The sequence below is a fragment of the Typha latifolia genome, chromosome 1, assembly GCF_019914945.1.
Source record: "Typha latifolia isolate L0001 chromosome 1, TyphaL0001v2, whole genome shotgun sequence".
In the NCBI taxonomy this organism is placed as follows: domain Eukaryota; kingdom Viridiplantae; phylum Streptophyta; class Magnoliopsida; order Poales; family Typhaceae; genus Typha; species Typha latifolia.
In genome coordinates this window covers 7482898-7501487 of record NC_133086.1, presented here as the reverse complement: position 1 = coordinate 7501487, position 18590 = coordinate 7482898, and the positions used below count along the sequence as shown (strand labels likewise).

Here is an 18590-nt window from a genome sequence, read left to right as displayed (position 1 = left end):
GCAGAATTAAGTTATTGGAAATTACGTTAATACTTTTATTTTCTACGCTAAATACATAGAGTGTGCATAATTTATGTAGCAGACTAGAGGAATCTTTACTATTAGTAAAACTTAAAATCTTTTTCGTGTGCAGATGTCTCCAAAAAAATTTGAAATTTTATATTTAATACTATTTTATTAAAAAATAATTCTAGAGTATTTGTAATATTTAGATTTTTCTCTCCACATAAGAGAGAGAATGACTAACTTAGCTCATAGAAGTTCTAATTAAAAATGTTTAAACTTTAACATTTCTAAAGACCCTGAAAAGATTATTAAAAAAAAATGCTAAACAATTTAGCTTTCTTATTTTGAATTGCTATGCAGAATCATATTAGTTGTTCTCTTTCTTTCTGCCAGGGAGCAATCTAAATCTATAAATATTTTAATATTAAATTTTATATGATTCGAAATTTGGTGACTTCTTAACGTGAAATTTAATATTAAAAAAAGCTCGTATAAATTCGTTTTATCCTTTTTAATTTAATCAATTTAATATGGAAAATTAAATCAGTTATACGGTTCATATTATATTTAATAATTTTTTTAAAAAAAATTCGTAGATAAATATTTCTTTAAGCGTTACAATATGATACACAAATAAATAGAAGATAGGATGAAAGGCTAAAAATAGTTTAACTCACCTAAGTTTAAGAATAACGGAAAGAATAAGACACATGCATTAGAGCAAAGCTCTGATTTGGCTTTTAGTGGTTGTACAACAGTTGAAGGAGACTTGGACTTAAAGCGTTTTTCATTAAAAGGTCGGCGTCACAAAGACCAACCAACACAAGGATGCTAACTAAACTAAGTCAACAAATCAAAAAACAAATAAGTCACAAGTAATCCTATACCAGCACGAAATCAACAATAACGAGCCAAGGCAGCGGATATACCATTGCCTAAGAGCATGATAACCAATCATCCTCAACCTTAGCGGGTCCTTTGGGCAGTAGCCAAAGCACTAGAGAGTCAGCCATAGGGGTAGGGTGGCTGGAGAAAATAGCAACGACAAAGTAAAGCAAAATAAGGTTGTTACCTATGGCTCTAATATACTAGAAGGCCAACGGACGATGCGGCTCGAGGGTCAGAGGCAACGAGGCCGGCAAGCCCCAACATCGATAAGTAGGGGGCGAGCAGGAAAGAGTGGAAGCTAGTGGGAGTAAAAAAACCTTAGTGATGAAAGCTCTTTGGGAAGAAAAACCCCTTCCCTCCCCTAGTGCTCAGCTAGAAATGGGGAGGAGAGGGAAAGTCGCAAGGGGAGGAAGGGGCGACCAAACCCTAAAGCTAGGACCGGCACTAAGGAAAAAATTCTCATGTCGATTCATTTATTAGATTATTGCACTTTTATCCATCATTAATAATTAGTCGATATGTCCGAGTGGTTAAGGAGACAGACTTGAAATCTGTTGGGCTACGCCCGCGCAGGTTCGAACCCTGCTGTCGACGAATTATTTTCAACTTAAACTAATTTTTAATCTTAATAGCCGTGAAGAATTATTAAACCAAACTCCTCAGTTTTTATACATTTTTATAAATAACCACCTCTGTTAGCATAAGAAATAAACTCACTTTTGCGAAGACATATACGGATATACCAAACTACATAGCACATACAGTCGACTACGCAGAGATAGATAGTCTTTTTGCAAATATACTTATATAACAAAAAAGAGTATTTGTCTACAAAGAATAAATTCGAAACATAGGCAGTTATCTGCAAAAATACCATTCTATTTTCTTCGAATTATGAAATATACCACCAAACGGAAGGATAAAATTCTATACATTTTTATTACCTTCCCGCTCGTTGACGGTGAACGGTAGTCGGTAGACGGCGATGTAAAAGTCTACCATATTAAATCTTTACGCTTCAACCAAACGACAAAGCAAGAAGGAATAATAAATTAGCAACCAACTGGTGATGGCCCTCGCTCCTCGCCTCCCGTCGTTGTTCTTCCTTCATCCGTAGCAAAAGTCAACCTCTCCATCTTTGTCGCTGGTCAGCCAATTCTTCGATTGGTATCTTCTTTTAATTGATCTCGATCTTGGAAGTTTTAAGTTCAGACCGGAGCATTTGATCGAGTATTTTGTGTTTGATTTTGCTTGTATTTCCCACACGTAATCCGATTTCGAGATTTTTAGGAATTCCACCGATAACTGATATTGAAGGAGTGAGTGATTCTTGGGTCCAATCTTGCAGAGAACTACGAGTAGGTATATGATTAGAAACCATCAGGAGTAAGGTATACACGATAAGCAATGCATTAGAAATTATACTTTTGGATTTCATCAGCTTTTGTCTTTGAGTGGTTTTATTTGGCATTAGCTTTTTTCAGTATGATGTCCTTTGTGTTGTGGATGACTAGTTTTGGGATTATAGAAGATCTATGTCATTCATATTATGTTTTGATGTTGTAAAACCTACAGTTGGATTGGTCTGGCAGTTTACCGTGGGTCAAATTAGAAATCTTCTTCTACTATTACATTTTTGACCAAAATCAGTTGGTAATTTCCAAATGGATTTATACTGTCCTGCACAGTTCAAGTACATTAGAGATTATGTAAATTTACAGATTGTAAGATACTAGTTGCTTGGGATGGAAAAGAGGAAGTGAGGGTATTTCCTGTTACGAAAGTCATATAAGTTTTGAAGCAAGTCGAATTATTCCATCACTGACGTTTTTCCTTCAGTTCTTGTTGAGTTAGACCTAACATATGGTATTGTTTGAGCAGAAACTTGAGAAAACAGGGTCCTTTTTGTAGATAGTGGAAGCAAAATTGTAATACTATAACATTACAAGGTAGAGTTGAAATGGAACTTTTTCTGTTATACAAGGAAATGGGATCTGTAAACTGATATTCTAAAGGTCACATACTTACACTGATTTGTGCATTCTTTTACTTCTAACTATGTATACGATCATACTCTGGTAAAAGTTAGAGAAATGGCAAAGTGAACATGGAATATCTATGTGAACTAACTTAATGCATCTTATAAGCTTGTTAGTCCACTGTATGCCAGCTATAGTCATAGTGTTTCTTGTCATTTGTTAATCCAAAGTTCACAAAATGTGGTACCAATTAATTATTTCATGTAACAGGTGTTATGGGTTCACCAATAGGGTTTGTCTTTCTACTTATACTGGTGATTAGCTGTACCAAAGTGGGTGCCAGAGATTTGGTTGCCTCAGATATTGTGTGTAAGTTTTCACTATACTTTATCAAACTGAACTTTGTCATTTCTCCTTCATGTTCGTGTTTTGATCTTTTGATACTTGGATCCTTTTTCATCAGTATACTTATGTTCGATGACTTCCAGCAACACCTAAATTTCATGCTCCAGTTCAGTCTTACATTGTTTATTTGATGCACTGTGTGATTACTAGATTTTCACCAAAATGTGCAACATTTAAAGAATTTATGGTTGTGCTTCTTAAGTATGTATTGCTGGAGTTGATGCAACTAAAAGATGACAGGCTGTAAGTTTGAACGAGTCAGCATAGTGTCAAATTGTAAAGGCATCTTCTACACTCTTTCTTGTTGTGTACTTTGTCTTGCGTCTTGTCATTAAGATACTTGTTCCTGAAGTCCTAATCTCAGTCTTTGGTTATTTTGATATGATTAACCAGCACTGAATCAACCAGCACTGACATCAATAACGAATTTCATTCATTGACACTTTAGCTTTCTGAAGTAAGATACTATGTAAGTGTAATCACTCTCTCCCTCTCGCTCTCTCCTCCTCTTTCTCTCCCACAGCCTTCCCCCTTTCTCTCCCTCCCTTTCTCTCTCTATCTATCTTATATTTGTATACGTATGCATGTGCGTGTGTGTGTGTGTGTGTGTTCCATTAAGGTGAAGCCAGGTCTCAGGTATTATTCAGGCACCTACTTATCTAGTATGATGCAATGAATAGTGGGATCAGTAATTCCAATACTTGTGCATCTCTAGTCATATCATATATGGTCCTGCATTCAGAATGATGCAGCAAATAAGAAATTGCAGCATTGCATATAGAATTTTAACTCATTTTATGCACCAGAACAGTTGTTTCCTTTCTTGAAAATTAAGTGTCTCATCATAAATTCATCACAGATTTTGTGTATGTACTATTTACTGAGAGGCACTTCTTTAACAAAACTTCATTTTGAGGTTTGTAAGCTTTTGAAATATGGCTCACAACTCTCATTCTTTTCTATATTCAAGAAGAATGATCTAGTTTGATTTAACAATGAGTTGATGATTTATCTTTGTGTTTCCAGTTATGCCAGTTAGTAACAGTAGACCAAGTGAAAGTAAAATATCTATAAGAATTGAAAGAAGTGAACTTTTGTGCGAATTGTGTGAGGAGTTTACAGCTGAAGCACTCGTTTATCTCAGTGAAAATGAGACCCAGTCTGAGATTATAAATGCCCTTCATAAAGGATGTTCCAGACTACACACCCTTAAACAACAGGTATTTTTGCATTGACTCACATGAGACAAATATTTATTATGCGCATTTCATTCCAGTGTTGTTAACCAAGGTTGAATTTATGAAAATTTATCATTTCTTGCAAGTTTTCATCGGATTATTTCATGGCAGTGTATTACATTGGTGGACTACTATGCACCTGTTTTATTCATGGAAGTTTCTACAGTAAGCCCTGAACAGTTTTGTGGAAAGGTGAATCTCTGTGGGCCGAAGACAATGGTTCCTCTTCCAACACGTGATGATTCTTGCACACTCTGCCATCATGTTGTTGCAGAAATTATCAACAAGCTAAAAGATCCTGATACCCAGGTGTTCTAGTATCTTTTTGAACTTCACAGTTTCATTCTCATATTCTTACAACTTACAGGCATCCCTAATAACTTTCTTCAAGGTCAACAAAAAATGAAATTAGCATACAGTCATTTTGCATGCATTATCATTTTCACTTCTGCTTACAAAACTGTTTGCTAATCATACTTCAAGTCGATTTGATCTCTTTTTCCTTCCATTCTCTTGTAATAAATTCGTCTTCATCAGTCAAGAATCACCCACTATAGAAATAGAAGAATGCTTTGTTAGATTGTTAGACCAAATATCATCACCAAGTGTCTATCAGCTGCAGGTATGCATTGCAAACCATGATATGCGTCACATAGTGCTAGGAAGATTCTTGATATGTTTACTGTGATTACTTTAACATGCTTTAAAAACTGTCAAAATCCATGTTTATCTTCCATAGATACGTGACTTCTCTTAAACCAGCAAGCTCGTGCCATTTGTGATACAATAGTGTACTTATGCTTATTTGATTGCTAGACATTGACCAGTTGGTGGTCTATTAACTTGAGGCGGAGTTTCCTATAGAGGGGAATTTCCTTGGATGCATCCTTCCATGCTGTGGATTTATGTTGATATTGTGGATTATATCTTATAGACATTTCTTACCTTTTTTAGAAACATCTCTCTGGCCTTCCTGGTATGCAGTCGCATGGAAGCTTTCCTTTTTTTTTCCTGCTCTTTGTTGTGCTCTGTCATATATGTGTGATTTAAATCAGATGGTTATTCCAAATAATTCTTCTTCACAGTTTAACTCAGAGACCTTTCAAGTTTCAACTTATACTACCCAATTTTTTTTCTTTACAGAAATTGTTCTTTTCTCGTATAAGCATATGCAAAATAGTTGAACAAATTTCTCCACATTATGGAAGTATTATGATATTATCCTTGCTTTAAAATAGTCAGAAAGCCTCGTTCTGACAGCTATTCCTGTGTATGATTATTTGCAGCTTGAGATAATAGAGATACTTCTGAAGGGATGCAGCAGGTTGGAGAATTACACGCAAAAGGTGAGCTATTAGTGCTCTGATGGAGGATGAAAATTTAGTAGATTCTCTATAATTTTAGACTTAAGGTTTATTAGTTATATTTTTATTTTTTCTAAATTTACTGCCCAAGTACTGTAGCGTCATACTATTCACGGTACTATAGCAGCATTCCTATTCATTGTGAACAGTAACCGATACATTATTTTATTAATATTTATGTAGGAATAACGGAGAGTCTAGATTGGGGTTTGTTTAGGTTATTTAGATAGCCATATAGATGAAAGGTTTATTTTTTATGAAGTTGGTTAGGGTGTTCTTATAAAAGGCTATTTGAGGCTCAAACATATAAAAAAATGGATGATGAATTTATGAAGATGTTCCCTTTTGGGTCAGGTGTGTTGTGTTATCTCCCTCTCTTTCTTTCTATCCATTCTTTCTCTAAAATATTATTATACCTCCCTCATTATCTCCATCTTCTACATTTTCTCACCTCTTTGTTCTTTTGCTATCAGAAGGTCCATCATCATATCACAGCATGCTCATATGCTAGGATCTAACTTTTGTGAACTCTATAACCTCCAAATAATCTTAAATGATTTCATGAAGTTACAGAGTTTCCAATAGCTGAGTTTTATTTTATTGTTAAGCCAATTTTGCAGTTGTTATTTCATAATGATGTCATCACTGTCTAAGATTAAGATTTGTCAAAGTTTCTGCTGCCTCAATTTCAATTAGTTTGAGGTTATCTTTTCTTCAGACCTATGTGGTTTTCCTTTATACTCCTTGCATCTGAGTTCAAACTTAGTTCTAGCTGAAGACTCTGGTCATGCTTGCTGGAGCTTTTCCGATAATTGCAAGGATTAAAACTTTTACTTGTATGATATAATATTTTTCTCCTGCAGTGCAAGAAGTTGGTCTTCCAATACGGTCCGCTGATCCTAGCGAACATAGAGAAATTTCTTGATGCAACGGACATCTGTACTTCTATTCATGCATGTAAAGCCAGCACAGATGTTGTGATTGAAGCAGTAGGCTTGTTCACTGCCTGAAGCTTATCAAGCAAAACAGGTTCACACACATTGGATTACCAGAAAGAAGAATGCTCATCTTACAAGATGAACTCTTGACCTTCCATTGGTGTATCTGATTATCACATTGTGCTGTTACTTTGCTGTATTTGTAAGTTAATTAGTTGTCCAATGAATTAAGCAGTGTAGACCTTAGATTTGTGCATCTGTAATTACTTCCGTCCATTAGGTTGCTACGATACGATATTAAGATGTAAATTACTCTTGTATGATTTGTGCGATGTAATATATCAATCAAATTCTTCATCTCCAGCTTTCCATTCTTAATTTTTGCTGACAATTATCATGGGCTTTTGGCCGATAAATTTTTTTATCATTTTGTTATAGTTTTTAAATTATTTGCTAAAGTTCTATAATTATTGTCATGTAAACACCACATCAGTAAAGTAAATTCCTCTGTATGACTGCTTATACTCAGATAAAAATTATAGTAGTTTGATAAATAATAAAAGTAATATGATTTTTAAAAGTACTATTTCAAATTTTCAATTATACACCCCCTTTGGTTGGAATTGTCTACTAAGAGTACACCCTCGTTTCACCAACTCCCTCGTTTCTTTTTCCAAGGAAAGGAAACCTCAACTAAGCTCTGCGTTTTGGCTTCTTAGATGCCACGGTCACCATCTCCACAGGAATCAAAGATATGCACTCTGATGATAATATAATTGACAATTACAGATAACCCCCTCTAATTTACGATAATTACTCCAGATGAAGGCTTCGATCAGGGCATGTAGAGGTGGTTGCCGCACTTGCACCGCCACGCCTCCGGGTAGTACTCCGCCGTCACGGGCGAGCCGGGGGACACCGCCACGCGTACCGGCCGGCACGGGGTGCAGCTACCGCACTTGGTCGCGCACCGCGGAGGACGCGACCCGGGCCCGACTAGGTTCCTCCGCCTCCGGTACTCGCCCTGCGGTGCGTCGGGGGGGTACCGTCACCGGATGAGAACAGGTTAGTGGGAGGACGTTGAGAACGCTAACGTCCGCCGAGAACGGGTGCTTGGGCTAACGTGCACGAGTGCGCACGTTAGAGCACTCGGTCCCGTGCGCTTTGCCAGTCCCAGAGAGATTTTTTTTTTTTTTTTTTCTAACTGATAAATTTGAAAAACTTCTTCTTGACATGGAAACTAAATCCTCCTATGATTTTTTTTTTAATAAAATAGTACCTCTTGTTAGAACATAAGGGCTATTGTTCATGAATAAATAAGAGGTGGATTATATATATACATACACACCTAAAAGAGGAGGTATTAATTGAGAATTGAAACAGAAGAGCACCTCTGGGTAGGTTCTTAGTTTTGTTCTCCAGCTTCTAATTTCTGCAAGAAAGAAAGTAATAAGTAAACTTAGCAAGTAACACGTTAACATTAAAGCGCAGATAGTTAACTCACTAATTATTTAAAAAAATTTAAGTTGTTAGGTAACAGGCCACTATAAAATTGCAAACAATAGAGTACGGAGTTTTTAACATCAAATTAAAGTCCTAAAAGCATAAGCTACTTCTATTATGTGTAAAATTACAGTAACGGGATGAACAACAACAGCTACTGTCTCGTTTACTGCAGAGCATTGTGTACAAGAATCTGTTCAAAACTTTAAATGAATCCTTCTGTAACTTAACTCATTGGTGAATGCAAACATGTTTGGTTTGTAAACAAACAAGAAGTGACAGAAGAAGAGTGTCTCTGTCTATTGAGCATGTAAATTAATTAATGCCACTCTATCAGAATTTTGCATAAATCTTTATACTTGTATTGAGTTACGAATTGAGAATCTGGAAGGAAAGAAGAAGCAATATATTTGCTCACCTGAACAAGCTTGAAAGCTCTCAGCACTCATGCTAAGAGTACAAGCAACAAAGAACCAGAAGGCAACGCAGTAAAAGATCACCCACGTTGGCATCAACCCTCGCCTCCTCCTCCTCCTCCTCCTCCTCCTCCTCCATTCCATCCACGCCGTAGAATTGCCTCAGAAATCTACTCTCCTTCTCTCCTCCTCCTCTCAGAACAAACTAACTAAAGACTACAAGTTAGAATTGAATGAGTCTGTGTGTGTGTGTGTGTGTGTGTCTGTGTGTTCTCTTATGTATCTCTCTTGTTTTGCTATTTGAAAGAAGAAAGAAGAATCTCTTGCTGCAGTAGTTAATTGAAAGCTCCTCCTGCCTTTTTCTTCAGAATTGAAACACAATTCCATTTTCTTTCCGTTTCTTCTTTTTTCTTTGCAGAATTGGGTGGATGTGAAATGACGTAAATAACCTTGTGAGTGTAAATAACAATATCGATATATACCTATGAATTGCTGAAATAGGATTCTAATATCTACCTCTAGATCTATCAAAGACTAAAATTGACAGTTTATATGTATTACTTGGCCAACCAATTAATTTTAGCAGCGATTTTTTAAGGCCATATTTAGTGTGCAGAGCTAACTAACTTCGAAAGCTTGATTTGATTGTAATAACCAAGACTTTTAGTAATTTTTATAAAAAATTATAATTAGAGCTATGAGAGAAAGAGAGAAATTAGAGATAAATATTGAATGATTTGTCTAGGCCTATGAATAAATATAGACAAATTTTTTTTAAAATTTTCCCATCTTTTTTTAATGTTGAATAATTTTTTTACCTATGATATTTAATAATCTCTGTTAATATATAAGTCTCGTATTAACTACAAGAATCTAAGTCGCTATTTTTTAAATCAAATCTCGCGCTTAATTTCTCTTCCAATCTGTCTCAAAAGTTTCACTCTTCTACGCTAAAAATTTACTCAAAACAAAATAAAACTCGTACCAAAAATATATCCAAATCCAAGATCAATCACAAATCCTTTGCACTAGTTCTAGGCATTCAAAGGACTGGAAATGGGAATTCCGTTCAAAGAAACGCATAGGGCAGTAGAGGTGGGAAAAGAGTGCAGCTTTCACCACACCATCATCCCATGGACCATGGCAAGCAAAGCATCCTTTTCAACCCCCATCACCATCTCTGCCATTGCTAGTGTACAATTCTTTCCTCTCTTGTTTGAGAGATAATTACACTTAGATATCTGAATGATTTTAGTACCAATAATGATATTTTGAATAATAGTAATTATGATATTTTGAATCTTTTAGTGATAATTATATAAAAAATAACTCTAGACATAAAAAATGGAGGAATTAAGTAACCTGCAGATAACTGTCAAAATGAGGTGGTCTTTGATATAAGGTTAAACATATAGCTCAAGCTTTTGGGAGGGCTAATTTGGTCAAAAAACTCAGTGATTTGCATAAATCTCTAATTGGAAGGAAACAAAAGAATTGTCTAGCATTGAGTTTTTGACCACACTAGGCTTCCCTTCAATACCACTTTAAGCTACCTCCCAAATTTGACACCAATTTAGGTCACTTTGTACCATATCGATTAGGTTATTGATCGCTTAGAAAGCGCTAAGTAAAAAAGTACTTTATGTTTTTGGTTGAAATATGAATAATATTTTTTATTTTTTATTATTAAAATAAAGAATTTATCGTAAGAATAATTATTTATATATCTATTAATGTTCTAGAATAAAAGTGTAACCATTAGTATTCCCGATCTCATAGATACATATAGAATTATTAAAATAAAGAATTTATTTTAAAAATAATTATTCATATGTTTACTAATATTCTAGAATAAGAGTGTAATAATTAAATTTAATATTATATAAAGTGAAGAAAAAGATAGAAATAAATTATTATTTTTTTATAAAATTATGATAAATACCCTTTGATTTGAATTAAAGTAGTTTGATGAGATATATATTAAGTCTAAATTGGTAAAATAGTTAGTATGTGGTATAATATGGAATTTTATTAAATATTATTTATATTCAAGAATAAGACTATTATGATGTTAACTTTTTATTCTGAAATAATAAATTATATCTCATAATAATAAAAAAAATTATTCCTCAAGTGAACAGAGCCTTATTGACTAAAGCAAGCTACCAATTGAACCCTGACATTATTGGAGGTCTACCTTACATATAAAACGCTAACTCTATTGACTTTTTTGTTTGTATATAAATTATTTAAGATTTTTACATAATCATCATTAAAAAAATCTAAATATTATAATTACCACCGAGTAACATTGCCCCTAATACCAATACTATTTTCCTGTTATTATCTTATTAAGTTTCAACCGTAGCCTAGAAATGATATCAAAGTTTGGTAGGATATCTATTTTGGTCAAAAATTCTAGAGGATCCTAGGTTGGATATGCACTGTATCAGTGCATGGGTCATGGCCTCATCATTGGAGTTGATAAGTATGGATTGTGTGCTTAATACTTCCTCACGTTGGATTAGTGGAGCAGCCCGAATTCGAAGGAAAGCAGATTGAAGATATGGAATCAATTTTTTTATTATTATTTATAAGCTCGAAGGCTAGATATGGGTCGGACAAAGAGCCAACTCTTCATAGATACAGAGGCACTTTAGACTCAACCAAATTTTTAGCTGTCTAGTATAAGGCTTCAAGCCATATGCGTCGCCGAGCAATTGCTTCGAATCAAACGCCGTCGAAACCTACTCCAAGCCGTTGCGTTGCCAAGCTGTTCTACTAAGCTAACCGTACTGTCGAATCATCAATCAAATTGAGCCAAGCCACCAAACAATTTCTCCCAAATATTGTTTGGAGTTGGGAGTTGAACACATGACCTCTTTGGTTACGAGCAAGGTAGCTACCCAACTCTACTAGAATTGGTAAGATATGGAATCAATTTGTTACCCTTTCCCTGTCAACATAGTACCATGCAATCATTCACTATTGGTTGATGAGATGCGGAGAGAAGTAGATGGATCCATTTGGGAATATGGAGATAAGAAGTTTCAACATTAATAATTTGACCCAATAATTTCAATGTTTGGTCAGATCTTGTGACAGGGAGCCAATTTATCTTTTCTTATTATGTTGTTATAAAGAAATTACAAAAATAAAACTATTAAAGACATGATATATATAAATTGTTAAGCTTCTTAATTTATGCTCCTTAACATGAGCATGGTTTCTTCCTCTAAGGATAACTATATGATTACATCAGTACTCTTACAAGATGAGAACTGTTGGTCTTACAGTTTTCTAACAGGAAAAGTTGGATCTGAACATTTTTACAGAGACCCACCTTTATCTCTATGATTTTTTTTTCAGAAAGAGGCAAGATTATGTTTGAGTTTACATGCTTCAGATCACAACACATAAACCATTCCAACCTCAAGAAGGGATGCCGGGGGCACTCGCAATGCGACATCCGGCCCTCGACAATTTCTCCTTAAGAAGTTGTACCCAAAATCAATTGCCACCTTCTTCAGTATTGATGAACCAGGCTTTGTTTGCACATGAGAATGCCCAAGTATAAATGCAGTCCCAGATTCTTGTGCCATCCAAAGCTCCTCAAGCTCTTCTCTTACATGCTTGTTGAAATTTGAGTTGCTGTCATTCTCTATAAAGAACCTAACCTTCTTTCTTGAATCTTTAGGTGCTAATTCTATTCCATTACGCTCGTTGCACTCGATCGAAACGCTTCTATGTTGGATTGTATGATCAACATCATAACTTGGACGGCCTTTGAGAGCATTACTGGCTATAACAGTTAGTCCATGACCATCTTCATGCATCAACTGTTCAGACTGACCACCGCCATATGATGCATCAAGCTTTATGAAATCAGATAAACTAGCAATGAGCTCTGCTTCGAAAGAGTCAACATCCTGGTGGACATCACGATATCCATATCGCACAATGCAGCGGTATGACCGATGATCTGGCGGCCCAACTCTGCCAACAAGATATCTTTCAGCAGGAGGCACATAAGGTACAGGAACAGATTTGACGCAGACAAATACTAGGATGCGGTGGAAGGCCGGTAGATTGGTGACGAAGCGTGAGAAGTTAGCAGGTATGCCAGATATGAGATCAGTGTAGACAAGGCCAATGCCAGGTACGCGGGCAATACCAAGTTTGTCACCGAGCGCAAGAAGCCAGTCCAAGGTAACCTTGTTGTGAAGATCGAACTCATACTTCTTGATTGTGGCATAGTGCCAAACAAACATGACTGTCATGAGGATAAGGGCGAGGAGGACAGGGAGCCATGCACCCTCGAGAAACTTGATCAGGGACGCAGAAAAGTAGAGAGCCTCAATGGAGCCAAAGAAGAGGAGAAAAGCAAGTGCAAGGAGTGGCGGCTTGCGCCAGCAAAGAATCATCACTAAGGATGTGAGGCATGTGGTAACCAGCATCACTGTGATTACAGCTAGTCCTGCAATATAATAGACATTTGCACAGTTACAAGGACAGGGAGTGATCTTATATAATAGCAGAAAGCATGAACAAGATAAAGCATCACTGAACACGTCTATAGTTCCAACTTCCAAGTTGTATTTGAATCCAAGATGCTTGCATTTATCAATTATTGGCACCTTTGGATGCAATCCTTTTATGTTACATGAGGAACTTGGTCATGATTTACAGGCAACTTTTGCAAGTTAAATAGAAGCAGGCTAGTTCCTTTAGGTTCTAGTGCTAAACTAGTACTCCAAAAATAAAGGATATACTTGCAGATTAATGAAAGCCATACCGAAGGAAATAACAAAGGACATGAAGTAATGTTGTTTAAACGCACCTGATGCATTCCCCATGTGTTTTGTATCTCTAAACCCAACAGTTACAGCTATGCAGAGAATCATGAGCATCCAGTTGATCTCCGGAATATATATCTGACCATGAATTCTTTCAGAAGTATGGACTACTTTGACTCTAGGAAAGCAAGCGAGAGACTGGCTTTGGTTTATGATAGAGAAAGTCCCGCTGATGATTGCTTGGCTTCCCACCACCGAAGCTAATATCGCTACTCCAAGCACAGGCCATCTTACACTCTCTACATCCAAAAAATGTGATTTAAGAATCAGAAAATTGTTTCCTATATCAAACAAAATTGGTAGCTAAATAACTGCATTATTAGACAATGGCTTCAGATAGTTAAAAGGCCAAGATAATGAAACTAGTTGAGACTAAAGCCACATTATTTTTAGCGAGATCAAGAGAGATTACTACCACATGTTTGTTCAATTTGGTATGCAAAAGCAAATATCTGATAGCTATATGATTCAATTGATAGTTCATAGAATCTGGTATGAAGAAAGAATTTTGATGCAATAGCCTTATTATTCAGGTGGATGTTCATAATATACTTCTATATTTAATCAGACATTCACAATTTCTTTTATGTTTCTATAAAATATTCTATGTACATCATTACCAGATACTGCTGCCTATAGCATGTGGAATTTTTTACTTGGATGCAGTTCCAAACTCCTATATAGTTATCCTGACTTTTTTTTTTGCTATTTTGATTGTTCTCTTTATCTGATGAAACCATAAATATTCAATCCCTTCAAATGAGAAATGTAAGACAAACCTGGAACTGAGACATAAAAGCCAATCTGGTAACTTGAGTAAATCTTATGATGTCTTGACAAGTAAGCAGCTTGACCCATATATGCTAGAATAAGAGCCGGATAAACTGCTGAAGTGAAAGCAATCTACAGAAGGCAAACAACTTGGTCACACTAGAAACAAAGAAGAAAACTACTATCAAACAAATGAAGTGCCATCAAAAATTACCTGAATTGCAGTATAAGAGAAGTGCCCAAGATCTGCAAACATTGCCTCCGATCCTGCAACAAGAACATCAAGCATTTAGGTCATACAAAATTATGTGAAGTTCCTGAGAAGTTCCTGAGAAGTTCTACAACTTTAGAGATACTTGTAATGAAAAAGAGAAAGAAAGATTTCTAAAATATCATAATTTACCTGTCATGCAAAGAAGAATTCCACCCAATGACATCCAACCATCCTTTTTTGTCTTCTTCAAGAACTTAAACATGTAATATGGAGAAAGTGCTTGATAAACATGAGGGTTCCAATGAAAGATATTGTATATTCCAAGTGCACTGATGCACAGTAGCCAAGCTAGAATTATAGGTGCAAAGAGAAATCCAACTCTTTGAGTACCATAGTGCTGAAGCGCGAATAGACATACTAGTATAAAGCAAGTTATTGGGATTACAGCATCTGCAATGTTAGTAGATACTAATCAGATACCAGAAGAATAAAGCATTATTGAAAGAATGAGCTGATAAAACCATATGACCATCAATGTTACTTGTTAGCTCACATGAGCAGTTTATTTTGCAAAAGTTAAATTAAACCCTGAACTAGATTTATATACAAATTCTTCAAACACTAACTAATCCAAAATTTTCTGCCTAAGGAGTTGACTCATCAAGACAACCTTTTTTTCTTTTATTGATTATGTTATTAATGTATGAAGCTGTAAATATAACATATCAGAATCTGAAAATGCTTTTCCTCCCAAGATCAGAAAGCTAACTATCTTCTCTTTCATGGAAGCCAGAAATATTACACTACTTTAGTGTGGTTTTGCTCATAATTTCAAGGGCATAGAAAGACTGACAAGTTTGCAAATCTCATACATTATATGATATATGTCTGTGGATCAAAACACTTCAAGTTGATCAGTTGGAAGCATGAATAACTAACTATTCTTTACCAAATAAACGAAAAGAAAAATAAAGTTCAAAAGTTATTTGTTATTCTTACAAAAGCTTTTAATTTCTTTTTAGATTTTCTTTTCCAGAAAGGATTGTACCCAACATAATGAGCAGAGTTAGTCACATTGAGAAAATTACATGCCCCGCTCTCGTCAAGAGGATTCTCCCATGGGGTGCTGGTGCTACCAATTATCAAAATAATCTACATTCAAGAAATTGCAGGAACACTTACATTCGTGGTGCTCTTTGGACATGGACAATTCAAGACCCGAAACTGCAGAGAAAACTGCGAAGAACAAGAAACCATAAAGATCGGCAAATTGTGCGAAACCATGATGATGAGGGAAGCAAGGGAAAAAAGACAGGTACCTGAAATAGCTGGAGTGAGAACACCATCTCCAATCACCATGCAAGTTCCAACCATAACCACTACTAACAGCGCGGTGTGCAAGTTCTTATGCTTCTCGAGACACATCTTGATCCTTGACCTGTCCTTCGTTTCAGGAGGGCATTCTAATTTGTATGTAGAGAGTTCTTCATCTGCAACCTGTCTATTCGGAAGAAGGCTCACATTGGCATGCCTGCATATCAAAGAATACAGCGCAAAAGTCCCCCCTGCCAAAAATTCCAAATAGAAAGTTAATAATCCAAGAAGCTCTTCATCTAAAGAAGAAACCTATAATGAAGTTATAAATTCCCACCTTGGCCATTGTCATCAGCTCGTAGCACTATGAAGACGTATTTGAAGAGAGGGATAAGGGTAAGAGTCCAGAAAACGAAAGAGAGAACGCCGAAAATCTCCTCATTGGTCTCTGAATGTGTGATGTCTTCTGCAAAGGTGCTCTTGTACACATACAAAGGGGAGATACTCAAGTCTCCATATACAACCCCTAGACTCTGATACGCTAGAAGCAAGATGGTTTTCCATGAATCCTTCTGAAAGTTATCAGTATCGAATATTTCAGCAAACAACTACAATAAAACTTTGAAGAAAACATAGTATTATTATCTGGTACATTTGTTAAGAAACACCAAGATCCTAAAATATGCAAACCTTTGGGGATCCCAAAACATTTCCTATCTCAGGATCCATTATCAAGCTTGGAACTTGATCTTTTTCTGTACTTTTTTGCTTTCAGACAAATTCTGCAAAACATAAACGAGAATATTTCAGGCAAGGCTTAAAAAAGAATAGCAAGCAACCAAGCAGTCAAACAAAAGATTCCCACCACCCTTCATTAAAACCTGAAAAGGACAAGAAATCACTCCAAAAATCCCTCTATCCTTCTTTGCAAACTCGCGAGCTCATCCACTGAAACAGAAACCGAGGTGGCCGGTAAGAGCTCACGAATCCGAAAGAGCATGACACATGTAGAAGCAGACAAGCCACAAGAAGCACAAAGATATCATCCACACAAACCAATGCGAGTTAAAACTCACATGCCCAACAATCCTACCTCCCCCAGAGGACCAGATACACGTCAATGGCGGAGTTCAAGCAAGAGAAAAAAAAGAGAGGAGGAGGTGAAGGTGGAGCCCATGGAATATTAGGCAATACTGGGTAAAGGGAGAGGAAGCAAAGCCACGTGACGGCAAGTGCTTATAACTGGTGAAGGAAGAGGAAGTAAAACTTGGGAAGATGTAAAGAGACTAGAGGAGATTTACTGCAAACCCAGATGGAAATGGGAAAGACCCAAATGGGATATATGGGATTACACCTGAAAGAAGCCAAAAAGAAGCAACTTTTTACGCAGTTACCTTCACCAAAAGCGTGGGTAAGCAAATGAAGCACGCAGAGAGCGTGAGGGCTGCTAAGAAGGGAGGCTGGATTTGAGGATAGTAATGGTGTGGGGCCAAACCATGTGGGAATGCTCCAGAGCCACGAAAGGGATTGTTTCCCACATCGCTCTACCAACCTTGTTTTTACCGATGCTTTCCGAAAAAAATTCGAGCAGCAACGCGACACCAAAGAACAGTAAAATCGTGAAATTTGACTGTTCGAGTTCATCTGATCGGAAGGACCGGAACATTGGCATTTTTTTTTTATCGTTTAATCTAAATAAAGGATTAATCTTTCCTTAGATACAAAAACACTTAAATCTCATCAAATTTAGCAAATATAATACACTATCTAATTTATGTTTTAAATCATATATGTATCTAGCAAATATAATACACTATCTAATTTATGCTTTAAATTATATATGTATCGCTAAACTATTACTCCGAATTAATTGCCGTCAAAATCTACTATAAGCCGTCGTCTGCCAAACTACTCCTCTTAGACAACTGCATCTATTAAATTAAACCATCTAACTACTAAATAATTTTTTATATTATTTAGAATCAGAGTTAATTCTATTTTAATCATCTATTAAATTAAATCATCTGATTGGAAAGACCGAAACATTGGTATTTTTTTTTAATCATTCAATCTATTAATTTTTTATTTAGATATAGGAACACTTATATCTCACTAAATTTAACAAATATAACAAACTATCTAATTTAGACTTCAAATCATATACGTAGAACTATTACTCGAAACTAATTGCCGTCGAAATCTACTATAAGCCGTCGCCAGCCAAACTCCTCCTCTTAAACAACTGCATCAACAAGTAATTAAATCAAACTACCAAACTACTAAATATTTTTTTTATTATTTAAAATCAGAATTAATTCTATTACTTGCTAGTCATAGCTAAAAATACCTATAGTTGGTTGGTGCGGAGAATCCAATAAAACGCGAGAGTTGGAAGGTGGGAAGATAAGAAGACATTGGCTATTGTTTGATAAGCTGCAGATCGAGATGTTGGAATTTACTGTACTTAAAATACTTGCCACTCCTCGATTGGTTAATAGTAGGGAAAAGAGAATATTTAAGTGGTTTCGTGCAGTCGAGGTTTCGGGATGTCCGAAGAAATGTCGGACCACCACTTCCACACAAATGTCACGTTTCTAGATTGTGGGGCCCGAACACTAAGCTAATAATCTCAGTGGTGTATCACACACCCCTCAGGGCTATATAAATAAATATTTAGAGTAAAAATAATTTTAAATGT

The 18590-nt window shown here is 35.9% G+C and overlaps 2 protein-coding genes, 1 long non-coding RNA gene and 1 other non-coding gene across 13 annotated transcripts; 2 read left to right on the top strand and 2 right to left on the bottom strand.

The window, feature by feature from the left end:
* Positions 1-1406: 1406 nt before the first annotated feature.
* Positions 1407-1488, top strand: TRNAS-UGA (transfer RNA serine (anticodon UGA)). The gene has a single exon. It is a non-coding gene; the product is annotated as a tRNA-Ser (tRNA).
* A 334-nt stretch (positions 1489-1822) lies between these two features.
* On the top strand, positions 1823-7175 carry LOC140780555 (uncharacterized). Of its 4 annotated transcripts, none has more exons than XM_073126182.1 (6): positions 1823-2041; positions 3144-3242; positions 4305-4498; positions 4628-4825; positions 5803-5862; positions 6744-7175. In XM_073126182.1, exons 2-6 carry the CDS (start codon positions 3149-3151, stop codon positions 6888-6890), a joined length of 693 nt encoding a protein of 230 aa, XP_072982283.1. In that variant the 5' UTR covers positions 1823-2041; positions 3144-3148; the 3' UTR covers positions 6891-7175. The 4 variants fall into 4 exon arrangements, with proteins under 4 accessions (XP_072982283.1, XP_072982282.1, XP_072982285.1 ...); XM_073126181.1 differs by having other exon boundaries at positions 1915-2061; XM_073126184.1 differs by lacking the exon at positions 1823-2041 and adding an exon at positions 2078-2285.
* Positions 7176-7386: 211 nt separating this feature from the next.
* On the bottom strand, positions 7387-9123 carry LOC140795231 (uncharacterized). Its single transcript, XR_012110268.1, has 2 exons — positions 8740-9123; positions 7387-8250 (listed from the first exon to the last, which is right to left on the bottom strand). It is a non-coding gene; the product is annotated as an uncharacterized lncRNA (long non-coding RNA).
* A 2791-nt stretch (positions 9124-11914) lies between these two features.
* Positions 11915-17279, bottom strand: LOC140795191 (putative potassium transporter 8). 7 transcript variants are annotated; one of them, XM_073147641.1, is made up of 11 exons: positions 16969-17279; positions 16758-16840; positions 16583-16674; positions 16230-16464; positions 15898-16143; positions 15761-15814; positions 14768-15028; positions 14579-14631; positions 14373-14496; positions 13578-13832; positions 11915-13214 (listed from the first exon to the last, which is right to left on the bottom strand). In XM_073147641.1, the coding sequence occupies exons 3-11, from the start codon at positions 16619-16621 to the stop codon at positions 12145-12147; spliced, it is 2337 nt and encodes a 778-aa protein (XP_073003742.1). In that variant the 5' UTR covers positions 16622-16674; positions 16758-16840; positions 16969-17279; the 3' UTR covers positions 11915-12144. The 7 variants fall into 7 exon arrangements, with proteins under 7 accessions (XP_073003742.1, XP_073003736.1, XP_073003765.1 ...); XM_073147635.1 differs by having other exon boundaries at positions 16774-16840; XM_073147664.1 differs by having other exon boundaries at positions 16986-17279.
* Between the last annotated feature and the right edge of the window lie 1311 nt (positions 17280-18590).

What these genes read in the sequence shown, in the direction of transcription:
- LOC140795191 (XM_073147657.1), bottom strand. Translation starts at nt 16,621, where the DNA reads ATGGATCCTGAGATAGGAAATGTTTTGGGATCCCCAAAG. An exon ending in ATGTTTTGGGATCCCCAAAG is followed by an intron (nt 16,465 to 16,582) that starts GTTTGCATATTT and finishes GATAACTTTCAG; the next exon opens with AAGGATTCATGGAAAACCAT. An exon ending in TCTCTTATACTGCAATTCAG is followed by an intron (nt 14,497 to 14,578) that starts GTAATTTTTGAT and finishes TGCCTTCTGTAG; the next exon opens with ATTGCTTTCACTTCAGCAGT.
- LOC140780555 (XM_073126182.1), top strand. Translation starts at nt 3,149, where the DNA reads ATGGGTTCACCAATAGGGTTTGTCTTTCTACTTATACTGGTGATTAGC. An exon ending in TACACACCCTTAAACAACAG is followed by an intron (nt 4,499 to 4,627) that starts GTATTTTTGCAT and finishes ATTTCATGGCAG; the next exon opens with TGTATTACATTGGTGGACTA. An exon ending in TAAAAGATCCTGATACCCAG is followed by an intron (nt 4,826 to 5,802) that starts GTGTTCTAGTAT and finishes GATTATTTGCAG; the next exon opens with CTTGAGATAATAGAGATACT.